This window comes from Antechinus flavipes, chromosome 1 (assembly GCF_016432865.1).
Source record: "Antechinus flavipes isolate AdamAnt ecotype Samford, QLD, Australia chromosome 1, AdamAnt_v2, whole genome shotgun sequence".
Classification (NCBI taxonomy): Eukaryota; Metazoa; Chordata; class Mammalia; order Dasyuromorphia; family Dasyuridae; genus Antechinus; species Antechinus flavipes.
In genome coordinates this window covers 85,729,046-85,746,065 of record NC_067398.1, presented here as the reverse complement: position 1 = coordinate 85,746,065, position 17,020 = coordinate 85,729,046, and the positions used below count along the sequence as shown (strand labels likewise).

Genomic DNA, 17,020 nt, shown 5'->3' with positions numbered 1-17,020 from the left:
TGTTTGTAGTGGCTAGAAACTGGAAAATGAATGGATGCCCATCAATTGGAGAATGGCTGGGTAAATTGTGGTATATGAATGTTATGGAATATTATTGTTCTGTAAGAAATGACCAGCAGGATGAATACAGAGAGGACTGGCAAGACTTACATGAACTGATGCTAAGTGAAATGAGCAGAACCAGGAGATCATTATACACTTCGACAACGATATTGTATGAGGACATATTTTGATGGAAGTGGATTTCTTTGACAAAGAGACCTGAATTTCAATTGATAAATGACGGACAAAAGCAGCTACACCCAAAGAAAGAACACTGGGAAACGAATGCGAACTATCTGCATTTTTGTTTTTCTTCCCGGGTTATTTATACCTTCTGAATCCAATTCTCCCTATGCAACAAGAGAACTGTTCGGTTCTGCAAACATATATTGTATCTAGGATATACTGCAACATATCCAACATATAAAGGACTACTTGCCATCTAGGGAAGGGGGTGGAGGGAGGGAGGGAAAAAAAAAATCGGAACAGAAACGAGTGTCAATATAAAGTAATTATTAAATAAAAATTTAAAAAAAAAAAAGAAAGAAAAGGAAAAAAAAAACTTAAAAAATAAAATAAATTAAAAAAATAAATAAATAAAAAAGGTAGACAAGCACAGGACCAAGGATAGATCTCTATAGCCCCTTATAAGGAGTTGTGCCTACTGAGCTTATCTTCTAGGACACATTTCTTCATTGTCCATGAGAATAGAATGAAAAATTTTATTTAATGCTTTTCAAAAAGTTATACTTTATCTATTGCATTCATATAATCTTCCATTGCACTTTCCAAAAAAGGGAAATTAAGTAAGCTTGCTATATGATCTACTTTTGAGAAACTATGCTGCCTCTAAGTGATCATCATTTCTCCATCTATATTTTCAAAAATCACTCCTTTGTATGATATAATATTTGCACAGCACAGTATATGGTACATAATAGATATTTAATAAATACCTATTCCATCCTTTCCTTATACCCTAGAATCTTTCCAGGAATAAAAGTCAAGCTCACTTTTCTATTGTTTGCAAATTCCACCATCTTCCCTTTTCTGGAAATTATTACATTTGCCCTTCTCCAGCCCTGAAATCTCTTCTATATTTCATTTTTTAAACTTACATATGAGCATATCCTACATGATGGGAAAATATACTGGACAATCTGTCTTCCTAATAGATTTCATTATCAACCCTGCCTTCCAAACCAAAATAGCAAGGCACAGATTAGGTGCTCAAAAACATATATTGAATTGATTTGAAAAACTCTAATATCTTTTATTGTTATTGTCTTAATTTTTGACACCCCACTGTTAAGGAAGAAAAGAAATAATTGGGGGAAAACAATGTATATCACTTGTAAAGATCAAATGATACTTTTATATTATTTATTACATCTATGTCAATTATTTTAAGCATAAACACATCCCTGATTTGCTATTTCAATGAAAAGTTTTGCATATCTGCTAAAAAAGAACAAAAACTCAATTTTCACATAAATGTCCTTAGAAATGAATAATAAAGAAAAAGAACTATAGAAAATATGTTTTTCATTAAGCATATGCAGTTTTTTGAAGGCTAGTCACTTTTGATCTGTAAAATTTCAGCCATACTTTCAGGTTATCTGCCTCCGTTTTCCTGGAAGTTTAAAAAAAAAAAAAAGCTTTTGTAGTTGCAGCACTGAAAAGCTAAGAACAAAATTCAGTTGTCTGTGGTCCCTTTTATATGGTTTCTCAAAGTAATTTCCAGGATAGCAACAGACTAGAATGCAATAATTACTGTCCACTCAACCAGTAAGAAGACAGTAAAAAGATAAAGACAGCCCAAGTTTCCTGAGGTTTCAGCTCTGGAAAAGGATCCCAGAGGTTGCTGACAAGAGAAACTATGAATCATAGACTGTCTGTATTGGGAAAGGCTTGAGGTCATCTAGTTCAATTCAGAAAATATAAATCTCCTCCATAGCATTTCTAACAAGTAATCCTTCTACCTCAGCTCAAGAGTTCCATTGAAAAGAAACTCACTACTTCACAAAGCCATCCATTAGACAGCTCTTATATGAGACTACTTTTCCTTATATTGCCCCTTAGTCAGTAGGCCCTCCAGAGTTAATAGAACAAATCTCATTCTTCTTTATGGCAGTCCTTTAGTACTTGAAGATTTTTATCATTAATGGTCAAAGGATATGAACAGACAATTTTCAGATGAGGAGATTAGAGCCATCTATAGTTATATTTTTAAAATGCTCTAAATCACTATTGATTAGAGAAATGCAAATTTAAAAAAACTCTGAGGTACCACCTCAAACCTGTCAGATTGACTAAGATGACAGGAAAAGATAATTATAAATGTTAGAGATGATGCAAGAAAACTGGGATACTAATGCATTGTTAATGGAGTTGTGAAATGATCCAACCATTCTGGAAAGCAAACTGGAGCTATGCCCAAAGGACTATAAAAGTGTGCAAACCCTTTGACCCAGCAGTGCCTTTACTGGATCTGTATCCCAAAAAGATCTTAAAGAAGGAAAAAGGACCCACATCTACAAATATGTTGTAACAAAGAATTGGAAAATGAGTAGGTGCCCATGAATTGGGGGTTGGCTAAAGAAGTTATGGTACATGAAGATAATGGAATATAGAGCACCAGCCCTGAAGTCAAGAGGACCTGAGTTCAAATCTGGCCTCAGACACTTAACACTGCCTAGCTGTGTGATCTTGAGCAAGTCACTTAATTCCAATTGCCTCAGCAAAAAAAGAAGAAAATGATGATAATGGAATATTATTGTTCTATTAAAAATGAACAAGCTGATTTTAGAAAGTCCTGGAAAGATTTACACGAACTGATGCTAAGTGAAACAAGCAGAACCAGGAATACATTGTACAAAGTAACAGCAAGAATGTGCAATGATCAACTCTGAAAAACTTGATTCTTCTCAGTGGCTCAGTAATCCAAAGCAATCCCAACAGACTTTGGACAGAAAATGCCATTTGCACACAGAAAAAAAAAAAAAAAAAAAAAAGGAGACAATGTAAATCAACATGTGCTTTGTTCACTTCTTTTTTCCTGTTTTTTTCTCTCTCCCATAATTTTTCCCGTTGCTCTGATTTTTCTCTCCCAACATGATTCATAAAGAAATGTGTATTAAAAATAAATTTACTAGACCAGAAAAGATTTTTATCATTAACATTCAATTCACCTAAAAAAGAATGCAAATATAGACCTTGATTCCAAAATATTTTAGCAACTGAGATTGAAAACTGAAATCTCAGACCTAAAATATTTGGGTTAGGACTTTTCTAGGGGTAAAACTGAATAAAGCCTATCCACATTTCTCACCACAGCTGCCATCACTGGCATCATATGATGATCCAAATATATGAAAGTACAATCCTGGTTGTTAGGATATTTTGAATGTCTTGATAGAAGGATTTATGTACAATTTGGGGGGGGGGGGTCTATCTCACATATTCCTCTGATTCATTTTCCTGGTTCATGCCTCCACCTAAAAGTAATCCTGAAATTTTTTTTATCTTTTTTGATGTCCAAAAAAGTCTTCAGTTCCCTCTCACATTCTTATCAAGCTAATGGAGACACTAATTTGAACAGCTTTAGTTTATATGCCAAAAAGAGAAGAAAAAAGGATTTGTACATGAGCCCAAAGATAGTCAAAAATACTCTGCTTTATTTCGTAAGAACCAAAACAGTCCTCCTAACTTAAGAGTACTATCCTACAAGGTTCATCATTATTAAGAAGTCAAGCAAATTTACTTTCTGAGGGGCCCCTCAGAAAAGAATTTTATCTCTTTCCTCTTACCCCAAACCTGCTTAATCCACAAAGTATTGGTGTAAGACAAGTTCTAGTTTATTTCTTCAGTGTTTTTTAATAGTTTGTTTTCGATCACAGTTCCAAGGCATAGTTTCCATCATTCCCTTCAATAATGATCTTTCTTTTCCCTTTGACACTCCATTTACTAGTTTAATATACTATTATATTAACATATAATAGTATATGTCCTACTATTATATATAGGTGCTCCATTATATGGAGCTCCATTACTAGTTTAATATATTTACCAAGCGAAGCTTCATGCTGGGGGTCATATGTGGCTTTTTCTCTAGGAACACATGTGGCTTGGTATCTCTGGTTGCCTTGCTACTGCCTCCAGGATTACATGGTGTTATTTTCTCTCCATCCCTATCTTCCCTCCACATCTCACATCAAACCTCTCATATAAAAGCAATTTCTTTCTTGAGTGTGCACATCCAGTGATGTCATGGTTTTCCCACTGGGTAAATTGTCCTCCTTGAAAATCAGCAACTAGGATAAGAAAAATAGACTTGGTATATGATGTTTCCTGGACTCCTAATTCTCCTTCCAAGATTCTTTATCAATAAAAGGCATATTATATTAAAGCTAAAATGTATGTTAGGGATCAGAAATCAAACAGAAAGGAAACCAAAACTTACACAAACTAAATGACTTGCCAGGGAATCATACAATTAGTTCATAGCAAAGCTGGAGCTAGAAATCAGATATCCTGACTTTTAGAGCAAAGTTTACTTTCTATTACCTCAGTTAGCGGCATATAGATTCATCTAGTTCTTTAATAGGGAAATGATTAGTCTAAAAGTGAAAATATATAATATCTTTGAATCCTTTGAAAGAAAGGTGCTTAATAAAATTCAAGACTTTATTCCCATGATCATGCCTGATATTAAATCAAAAATATCTATTGTAGTCTCTTAGGAACAATGGAGGAAATGTCATTTGGAATTGTATTTTCTCCTAGGCTATGGCATTGGCCTGCCTCCAAACTCTCCACTGACCTCAAATATATCAGAACTTATCAGCCAGTACAAGTCACATGGATTTATGGATGTGCTTCATGACAAGTGGTATAAGGTGGTTCCCTGTGGCAAGAGAAGTTTTGCTGTTACTGAGGTAAGAGATGCATTTGTCAACCATAACTAATCAGTCTTTCTTTGCCTTTATGGGCACACAGTGTGTGTGTTAAAAAGAGTATTCTAGTCACAGAAGCACAGTTGTCTTGGGATATGTGGCCAGTGATAAGACTACAATAGACACTTAGTTCCCTAATCGGTATTTGTGATATTCCTTTCCTCCTGTGGGTTTCCTAATATGACTTCAATTGGGCTTGTTCCTAATTCAAACTATGGGAAACACTTTTATGAGAGAACATCCTGAAAATGTGTCTGTTGATGCTTTTCTTATAAATGGATAGAAAGGCTATGTGTGTTCTGTATATTACTTGGGTTAAAACTCCTTTAATAAGAAGATAGGAAATTTCATTTCAAGAGAAACCAGTAATCCATCTAGGCCAGGATTCTGCCTCCAAAAATGGAGAAAATGCCTTCATATGGGAGAATAGTCATTGTCCATTATCCTCTCAATGTCTCTGTGGCCTCACTGGGACAACAAAGGGTTCAGACTATTGATTTCTAAAGTCCTTTCCAATGTTAATTTCTTTCTGTCCATTGTTCTAATCCAAAACCCATATTTGACAGATAAGAAAAGTGAAATCTATAGAGGTGTGGAAACTTGTTCATATAAATGGTAACAGACAAAATCAGAATTAGAATCCATGGTTTCCAAATCACATTTCAGTGCTCTTTCCACTTTAACATTTGCTTATAGGATAATAATGGAGCTAAAGCTAGTATGATATTCAACAATGTGGAAATGAGGAACTGCTAGTGACACAGTGTCACAGTAAAGGAAGATAGATGGAGGGATGGATGATAGATAGATGGTCAAAGTTTAAAAAAAAAAGCCTAATGAACCTGAGCCAAGTCTACTTGAGACCTATAAAAAAGAGATTGTAGGAATCTGAGAATCATATTAAATCAGGAGATCATACTACAAGAGTTGAGACTTCAAAGTGAAAGGGGGAAAATTTAAATTAATCTTCCAGGTCACTTATTATTTTGCTCCTTTGCATAATCCTTTAAACAACAGTAAAAGTAAATTATTCTAACCTAGACAAAGTTCAGAAAAGGAAAAAAGAGGAGACTAGTTGACTTAAGTAGTATGATCTCAAATGAGGAGAAATTATTAAAGGAAATCAATGAATGCAGCTGAGAAGAAAACATTGAACAATATTCATTAACATATAACACTTGCATAAAATGCAGTGACTCATAAGAATCTTAGATTTGGGGACCATATACTAATTAAGAATCATAGATTTAAAACTACAAAGAACCTCTGAGTTCATCTAACCTAAACTTCTCATTTTGGGGTTGAGGAAAGTGAGCCCTCTTAAAGAAAGCAATATCTTAACCAAAATGTATGACTGAATGTATGATAGCTGAATTCCAAGCTTCTACTCCAGATAGAGTAATGAATGAGATATTGGGGGCAGAACACTGTTTCCTCTTAAATTAAACTTGGAAGGCTGGCTGCTATTTCATCTAAGTTGACCTTTGTTGTGATATCATTTGCATACTCCCCTATGTGGAAGCTATATTCCATCTCCGCTATGAAGAGAAAACAGAAAAGAGTTGAATTACAACCATAGAAGTTAAACATAAAAGATTGTTGATGATGGTGGTGATGATAGTGGTGATGGTGATGATGGTGGTGATGATGATGGTGGTGATGATGGAAGAAATGATGATGGTAGTGATGATGGTGGTGGTGAGGATGATGATGATGATGGTGGTGGTGATGATGATGATGGTGGTGATGGAGGTGATGATGGTGGTGATGATGATGGTAGTGATGGGGGTGATGATAATGGTGGTGATAATGATGGTGATTGTGATGGTGGTGGTGATGATGGTGGAGATGATAGTGGTAGTGATGGTGGTTGTGATGGTGTGGTGATGGTGGAGATGATAGAGGTAGTTATGATGGTGATGATGATAGTGGTGATGGTGGTGGTGATGATGGTAGTTTCTTGTATAACACAATTGTACCATTCTCTAAGAGACAGTATGGTATAATTGATAGAACATTGGCGTCCAAGTCAGAGGGCCTCAGTTTTCAATCTACTCTGATACACAATGGTTATGTGATCCCCAAATGATTCTAGGCAAATTATTTTAACCCTTCATTATCCCAAGCAGCTCTCTTCTACTGTTAAGTTACAAAGTAGTTGTTAGTCTGCTTTGGTAGAGGGAATTTCCTCACTGGTAATCCTTATTCTAGTTTTTTGTTTGTTTGTTTTGCTGAGGCAAATGGGGTTAAGTGACTTGCAGGGTCACACAGCCAGGAAAGTGTTAAGTGTCTGAGGCCAAATTTGAACTCAGGTCCTCCTGACTTCAGGGCTTTTTTGAGCTCTATCCACTGCACCACCTAGCTGCCCCTATCCTTATTATACTAGTAAAATCCTCCTCTCCATCTGCCTGTTATATCAAATTGTTTGGGTTGTTCTATCAAGTAGTTGACCCAATGAATATCCAAATCTATGTAATACCAAGTCATGTTATAATAGGCAGGGATTTTATCCTTTCTCTATTTCCCATAGTCTTCCTATTCCTTCATTCCAAAAATATGGAGCCAAAGGACAAAGAAAGGGGGAGAGGGACGGAGGTAGGGAAGGGAAGATTAATATCTGCCTCTAATCATTCATGCTTAGTCATGAGAGCATGTCAAAAAAATTAGATCCTCAATTCTTAATATTAGTCTGCAGTCAAATCAAACCAGGTAACGACCTGAAATCTTTACTTCATTAACTGCTTATATGGGAGATTGTTTCATCAGATTCTACTTATTCCCCAGTAGTCCTGAATTTGCCTTTGCCTTTATATAAGTTTTTTTTAACCTAAGGTGCTGGAGGGAATAAAGAACAGCAGCCTAAGCAGGTGAAATCAGGCAAAGTGATTTAATTAATTTATTTTATTTATTAGAATAACATTCCTTCCTCCTATTCATACCAACCTGGATGTTTGGGGTCTTGGCTTTTTTGAATCACCTCACATGTAATTAGAGAACTCCATCTTTCTATACACCACAAGTCTTTGATCTTCAGCGGAAATATTTACACATTCAAGGATATACAGGAATATTTACATGATTGTGCATTCACATACATCCTCTTGACATGCTGCTGAAAAACCCACTGTTTCTCAATGGAACAAAGCCAAAAGTTCTCTAAGGCAGGAGCAGCATAATGCCTCCTTTCACCAGGAGTAGTGAACTAGAAGTACACAATAAGACATGTGATTTCATTTGTAGCCAAAGTGTTGGTTTCTTTCCCTTAAGTATATATTTTTTTGGTTTTCAAATGGGTTCTATATGGGGAAGAGAATACTGGGAAGGACATTTCTTATTGTGAGGTAAGGTTCTATGTGGGGAAGATAACATTAGTGTTACTGCTGTTGTTTTTAAAACATTTACTTAAAAAAGAAAGTTTTCTAGTCTAAACTACCAAAAAAGAAGTAATATCTATATATAAAGTTTGTAAAGCAATTTGTATACTATCTCATTTAATTCATACAAGCACCCTTTGAATATAATTATCCCCGTTTTATAGATGAGGAAAACTGAGACTGAGAGAGAAAAAAAATGAGTTGTCCAGGCTCACACAGCTAATAATTATCAAAGGCAAAGTTTGAATTCTAGTCTTTATGACTCCAAGTCTAGCCCTTGATACAAGTTAACACTTGGCTATCTTATAAGACTTCCTAAGAAGGATATGGAATAGAAAATTGTTTTCAGGCATGAAACATTATTTTTATACATATGCTTAATTAATATATGAAAACTTTGACTCCCACTCCCATATCTTTGTTTTTGAGGTAAGGTATATGACCCTCCTCTGCTCTTCGATTTTTTTGAATCACATCACAAATAGGTCTAATTCTATTGGCCTATCTTTAGCAAGCTGAATTAGAGAATTAACAAAAAGGAAGAAAAGGGGCTTGCTCTTTTCATGAAAATGTTAAAATTGTTACTTCTGGCGACTTCCATTCCTCTCAACCCTACCCCTCCTCTGCCTGCAGAGAACACATAATCAATCAGTTGCATTTGGGGCTAGTTTGTGGCATAGATTCAAACCTCTTGGCTCAGCAAAATATAACTTTTGTGAATTCCTGATGTAATCTTAGCTGTCTGTCCCCTTATACCCTGGGCAGGAGCTGAGTATAATAATAAATAATAATATAAAGGAAAATTGGCAAACCAAGAAGGATGCTGTACCTAGCAGCTCAGCAAACATAAATGAGGCTATTCAGTCATATTGATCACTCTCTTTGCCTCAGTTTCTTCATCTGTGAAATGAGCTAGAAAAGAAAACCCTGGTATCTTTGCAAAAAGGAAAAAAACCAAACAGGGTCACAAAGAGTCAGATATGACTGAAAACAACTGAACAACAAAATTTTCTTTAATAAAATTCCTTTAAAAAGAATTAAACCTGAGTGCCAGCAGGTTGGAATCTCTTTAACAGTCAGTTGATAGTGGCATTGCCCAAGGGGGATGAATATCTTAGCATCAGAGACTTTCATAGCAGGAAGAGACCTTAAAGATGAACTTATCTAACTTCCTCATTTTACCAACAGGGAAATTGAGGTGCAGAGTGTAGAAATGACTCACCAATGGTCTACTAATAATGACAACAATAATAACAGCTAGCATTTATATAACTCTTACTATGTACCAGGCACTGTGCTAAGGACTTACTAATGTTATCTCTTTTGATTTTTAAAAGAGCTCTAGAAGGCAGGTGCTCTTATAATCCCCATTTTACAGTAGAGGACATTAACACAAACAAAATGACTTACCCAGAGTCACCTAGCTGGTAAGTGGGTGATGCTGGATTTGAAGTAAGGTCTTCCTGACACCAGGGACATCACTCTATCCTCTATAGGGTCTGAATAGCACCAGTCCCTACCCTTTGCACAGATGCTAGTGACATATAAAATCACTTTGACTGAAAGGAAACCTGCCTCAAAGACCAAATTTAACTCGCACGAATTTTAAAACATATTCATCAACAAAGGAGAATAGAATCCCGAACCTTGGAAAATCCATATGGAGCACTTATATAATCAGAGTTGATATTTTATATCTATTTACTTCAACAGGACCTCATAAGTCTTCATCAGGTATATATTACAGATATTATTCACATTATTCAAATGAAAGAAATGAAACTGAAAAGTTAAGTGATTTGCCCATTTCTACCCTGCTAACAAGGGTTGGAAACAGTCTTGAACTCAGAGTAATTAATTAGCTAATTAATTAATCAATTAATAATTGTGCTAATCTATTAACACACATCATGCTGTGGTCACTAAGTCTTTATTGAGCTTTATTCATTCCAAAGATCAGCTGCAGCAAACCTTCACCAAATGTTGTCGTCATTCCATCTTGTTTTGCTGACATAACCTAAGAGAACATCTTTCTAGAGTGCTAGCTCTATGGCCTATAATAGGTTGTTAATGAGACTATGGTCATAGATACTGAACCCTATTATCCTGTTTTATCTCTAAACTGATTTAGCCTTCTTACCCATCTTTCCCACTTATCTCCTCCCCACACTACTACTACTACTACTACAATTACTGCTACTACTACTACTACTACTACTGCTAAACACACACACACACCCCTTCAAACTACTTTCAAAATAATCTCCTTTCCTTTGTAGAATCAGTTAGCTATTCTTGGTTACACAGCTATAGAAAAGTGACCAGCCAAGAGTTTTTAATCTATTAACATAATCCTTCCTTCCTAGAAAAAATATTGTTATACCATCAAGAGAATAATAGTTGTTATTTATGCAGGATGTCCCAAGAGTTTTAATAGTTTTAAGCTATTAAAGCTTTTTAACTTTTTAGTACAGTTTTAAACTATTTTAACTAATTATTTTAGGGTAAATTTTAGCTATTAAGACTTCAAGCTATGGGACAGCTAAGTGGCACAGTGGATAGAACATCAGTCCTGAAGTCAAGAAGACCTGAGTCCAAATCTGGTCTCAGACACTTAATACGTCCTAGCTGTGTAACCCTGGGCAAGTCACTTAACCCCAACTGCCTCAGGAAAAAAAAATTTTCAAGCTACATTAAGACTCTCAGGACATCCTCTTTGAAGTCTACAAAGTTTTTTATAGTCATTATTTCATTTAATCCTCACCATAATATTATAAGATGCCAATCTCAGAGATTCTTATCCCCATTTTACAGATGAGGAAAGACAAATTCTAAGATCTCAAGTAGCTTGCTCAGGTAAAGTGTATTATTATCAGCTAATAAGTATCAAGGACCAGAGTTGAGAATGGGTGTCTCCTGGTTTCAAATCTGACACTCTTTCTACCAAGACACATTTCCTTTACAAGGGTGGTAATTCAATGTTGCTGACCCACTCAATAGACATTTTTCCTTCTTTTGAACACTTTGAATATTTAATCTTACTATATCATCTCACACAAATATAGTAAAAATTCAATATTATCTTACTGATTCTACCCACTATTAATAACAAGTATTTATATAATGCTTTAACATTTGAAAAGCACTTTAGAGGCATTATTTCATTTTCTCTTCACAATAACCCTATAAGGTAGATATCATTTATACCCATTTTACAAATGTAACAAATTAAGATTCAGAGAGATTTAATGATTTATTCAGTTACACAGCTGGTATTAGAGCACAATTTGGATACTGGTCTTCCAGGTTCCCAGTTCAAGACTCTAGCCACTGAACCCTATTATCCTGTTTTATCTCTAAACTGATTTAGCTTTCTTACGCGTCTTTCCCACTTATCTCCTCCCCACACTACTACTACTACTACAATTACTGCTACTACTACTACTACTACTAAACACACACACACACACACACACACACACACACACACACACCCCTTCAAACTACTTTCAAAATAATCTCCTTGATACACACATATAGTTAGTCCTGTCATTACTCTATTCCAAAGTTTCACTCCCTAGGATCTTCTCAGTTACATTCAAACTGTTCTTTCAGCATCTGAGGCTTACATAATCTGGTACCATCTTATATTTCCAATCTTATTACATCATTTTCTCTTTCATGTTCTTAGTAATTCAATAAAACCAGATTATCATTTATTCCCCAAATACACAGCGAACTTTCCCCTTCCTTTGTCTTCATTGTTCACCATCTTTGTTTCCTATACATAGAAAGTTTTTCTTTTTCTTTGCTCTGTTGAGTTTCTAACTATACTTTTAACCCTAAAATGCTATATTTTCAATGCAGCCTTTCCTGACCACCGATTTGACAGCAAATCTTTCCTCCTTTCTTGGTCATCAGACAGTACTTTATTTCACATCTCTCTGTACCAGATATAATAAATTATTTTAAATTATAGGTATCAATGTCATTTCTCTCTACTAAACTGTAAAATACATGAGGGTAGGAAGAGAAACTTGACATTTATCCCCCTGCCCAACAAACATAGTGATGCATATAATAAATGCTGTTTGAATTGAATCTTGATAGCAGAAACTCAATAACATAAATTATCATTTATTATTAGCATTATCTGTATCTGTCTTAAGATGACAAGTACAGAATAAGTAAATTCTGCATTGTAGGTTGGCTGAAATGATGGAATTGGTGCTGTACAACAAAGGCATCTCTTTACTCTCTCCCTTGCTGCCCTAACCTTATCTCCAAAATCTATCTCTAAAACATGGCTGTGATTAGGCTTGCTAAGGCTTATTGAGTGAGAAGAATGGAATTTATTCAAGAATACTTCTTCCTTCCAGTTTTTTAAAGTTATTTATGGAGAGCACAGCAAATATATCAGAAAATGCTGACATCAGGCAGTCTTCAGTCCAGTTTGTCTTTGATGTCATATTAAAAACCCAGAGGAAAATGTTCTTGGGGAGAAGCCAAATTTTGATGCAGTTGCTTCTGCCCATGAAAACCTCACCATTTCTTGATCCAGCTCGTCCCTCTTTGATTTTGATTTTGAAACAACCTAGTCCAAATTATTGACAATGAGATGCCAACCGACAATATACAATATACCAATAGAAGACCCTCCTTGAACATCAAAAATTGTTTTGACAGGTAAGTGTTTCCCCTGAAAATAGTCTTCTGTGTTAAGCAAACATACCAAATATGGCATAACTGGACACCATCTCTCCTCTTTGGATGATTACAAAGAAACAAAGTGACATTTATGTCTTGTCATGTCAACAAGTTCAATTCAACAAGTTGTTATTAAGTATCTAATTGTTCTATACAAGATGCTATACTGAGCTCTAAATATAAATAAAGTGCAGACTCTACTCTTAAGGGTCTTAGATTCTAAAGACTGTAAGGCAATGATGAGGATGGAGGAAGTGTGAAGTGGTAAAGTGAGGGGAGCCATTATACACTCATGTCAAATTCAAGCATATCCAAGTCAGAATGTGAAAAGTACAAAGGAGAACTTCAGATCACATTCTCTGGAAATTTTGAAGAATTTACTTCCAGCTGTGGAGATTTGGATCCTGAAAGGTGAGATTTTAGTAAGCCAACATGAGTTAGGAGATTGGGAAAAGAAATCCACTCTAGAGATAGGGAATGGTTAAACCAAAGATGCAGGGATGGAGGAAGGCAAAATAAGACCAAGAGCCAGCAAATACTTCAATTCTGTTAGAATACTGAATGTCAAGGAATAGGGTACAATTTCAGTCTTAGTGATAGATTAGGGATATATGGTGGAGAGCCTTGAATGCCAAGCTAAGGAGTTTATGCAATATTGAATAAGCAATGTAAAGTCATCGAAGAGCTTTCAATATCATAGTAGTAAGACGGTCAGAGCAAAGCATAAATGGAATTGTGTGGTTATGTAAAGAACAGATGAAAAGGGGAGACACTAGAAGCAGAAAGGCCAATTTGAAGACTCTACAAAAGTCCAGATGATAAATAACTAGAGTTTTGACAATGGAAAAAGTGTGAGAGATATTATAAAGGTAAAATAAACAAGATCTGGCCATTGATTAGACATAAAGATAGAAGAGATGGAAGAGTTAAAAAGAAATCAGAACTTCAGTAGATGGAGAGAGGTGGAACTATCTGGTGATTTATCTAAAGAAACAGAATTTAGGAACAAGGGCAAATTTATGGCTAAGACATACAGCTGAATCATAGTGAGAAATTACATAGGATAAATGAAAGGATGTGAATAGTTTCAGTCTGCTCTTCTCTTCTGCCAATTTAAAGTCAATTCAAGTCTCTCTAACCCTGGTGAAATCAAAGCTGACAAGGATCATAACATGATTTTAAGCAGTATTTGATTTAATCAATCCCAGTCAAATGAGAATTTGTGAAATTTTATTATTCATCATGGCAAGATCTGTGCCTCCAAGCAAAATTTTGCAAAAAGGGTTCTTTTTAGCCCACAATTTCCGGAGATACCTTAGTTATAGTCTATGGTTAACCATGAGGTTCTATGAAATGGGCTAGGTTTAGGGGAAGGGGAGAATCAGAAAATAAGAGATTATTTTCAATGGGTTCAGAGTCTCTTCTCTGAACTCCATCCCACCTCCCTGTTAATCTATCTAAAGGTACTAATTCCTTTCTTGTTCCAGCCTCCTCTCCTTCATTCCTTCCACTTCCCAGAGTAAAACTTACCCTTAAGAGAGAATCTCTTATCAGCTATACACCTTAATGTGAATTTAAATCAATGTATCACTTCTACTAGGAATATTTCATTTTTAGCTTTATCTGTAATGGAGCAATGAAAGACTTTATTTCCTATTATTAGATGTATACAGTACTGAGTATGTGAGATTGTTGGAAAAGCAGATAGACCTTCCTAATGCCCCTGAAATTATGTCTACCATGCCAGCGTATAAGGTCAGTCCTGTGGGCCTATGGAGATGATAGTTATGGTGACAATATGAATTATTAAACAAAAGTATCCATTGCATGCCTTTTTTTTCAAATAACTAAGGCACTGTACAATGGAACCTAATTGACCCTGGGAGATTATTGTCAGGCATTATCCTTGTCATCACTATTGACATTGCCACCAATTAGCACTGTTATCACCAACATCAATTATCATTATCTCCACCACCATGACCATCCATAGATATCGATGTCCCAACCTCATTCAAGCAATCTATTCCACTATCAAACAACTTTCATTATGAGGATATTTTTCTTCATACAATCCTCTTTCCATAGACCCCTCTGCTAGGAATCCAATGGCTAAATTCGGCATCTTAGCAATTAAGAATTCCCACAAGGGTTTTGGAGATCTGATGTTAATATTTGACATTTGTAAGCTTGTAACAAGCATCATAGCATAGTGGATAAACAACTGATCTCAGAGGCAGAAAGATCTGGATTCAAACATCACTTTTGGTATATAATGGCTGTGGGATCCTGGACTCTCAACTGCAAAGAGAATATTGATCCGAAATGGCAATTTCCTCATCCAGGAATTTGAAATCAGAGATCCAGTACCTATTTTTCTATGATTATACTTATACTTCCATTCTTTTCATTTTTAAATGAGCTATAATTGTCAAGACAGGCATTCCTCCTACAGGTATAAGTCACAATCCATCCATACTTTCTCATCCTGTTTAATTCTTGACCATATTTTTCCATAAATCCTCTTTAAAGCATCCACCTAATGTTCTGAATAGGCTTTTTAATATTTTAAGCCTTTTTTGATAGGCTTTATTTTTATAAAACAAACATTTAAAAATTACCCCCACTCCACAAGAGTTCTCCTGTAACAAAGTAAGAGAATTAAGTAAAACAGCACAGTAAAATCTAGAATACTTGATCCAACCTCTGATATTATTAGCTTTTTAATCATAAGCAAGTCATTTACTTTCTGGTTGCCTCAGTTTCCTCATCTATAAAATGAGAATAAGAACAGCATCTACTTCCCATGGTAACTGTTTTAACATGATGAAATGAGATAATAATCACAAAATACCAAGCTCAGAAATTGTAAATTGTAAGGCCTAGCACATAAACAGATGATATTTAAATGTTACCTATTATTATTATCATCATGTAAGAGTGCTATGTGTTCTTGTTTAGCCATTTCAGTAACATCAGACTCTCTATGACTCCTCTTAAGTTTCTGAGGCTAGATTTGAACTCAGGAAGAAGACGACTTTTCCTGGTTCTCAGTCCAGAGCTCTATCCATTGACGCACCTACCTGTCCTGAAAGTGCTATGCCACATTCATTATCTATAGGACCTCCCATCTGTCGAATTTTAACTTTTACAAATTCACTTTTATTTTATTTTAATCCATCTCTTCTTTTACCCATTGAGAAGGCAAGAAAAACAAACACTGTTACAAATATGTATAGTTATGTAAATGAAATTCTCACATTAGCCATGTCTAAAAAATAAGTATGCTTCATTTAGCGCTCTGAGTCTCTCCACTTTCTTTAATAGAAATCTATTTTCTCTACCTCCATTACCCTGAAAAATAAAGAGAAAAGAAAAACAAATTCCTTGTTAACAAATATATAGTCAAGCAAAGCAAAGTTCTTCATTGGTTATATACAAAAGTTTGGTATATGTATATATGTACATATGTAAATATGTATATTTATGGCTCATTTTGCATCTTGAATCTGCTGATTTTTTTCCAAGTTTTTGCCATCAAAAAGTTGTTATATTTTTATGTATAAGATCTTTTTACTATTTCTTTGATCTCTTTTGAATATTAGTCTAGTAGTAGTATAGCTGAGTCAATGTGCATACACTTGTTGAATATTATTCTTAATTACTTTCCTGAATGGTTATACCCATTTATAGATTTACCAGTATATCAATGTGCCTCTTTTCCCATAGCCCCTCCAAAATTTATCACTTTCCTTTTTTGTCATCTTTGTCAATATGATAGATGTGAGATGTAATGTCATTAATTGCTTTAATTTGGCAGTATAGGAATACATAGGAAAGGAAGAAGGGAAAGAAAAATATAAGCATGACGTAATATTCAAGAAGACATTAGTCATGGCGGGGGAACTTATGCTTGGAAAGAAGATAGGAAGGTTAAAAGAA

General features: G+C 35.1%; 1 protein-coding gene across 1 annotated transcript in view; it reads left to right on the top strand.

Annotated features, from left to right (window-relative positions):
* GRIN3A (glutamate ionotropic receptor NMDA type subunit 3A) overlaps positions 1-17,020 on the top strand; it is a 210,801-nt gene that overhangs the window by 154,603 nt on the left and 39,178 nt on the right. Inside the window, exon 6 of the mRNA XM_051986557.1 lies at positions 4,828-4,979. Coding sequence (XP_051842517.1) covers positions 4,828-4,979 — 152 coding nt within the window. The remainder of the gene's footprint in view (positions 1-4,827; positions 4,980-17,020) is intronic.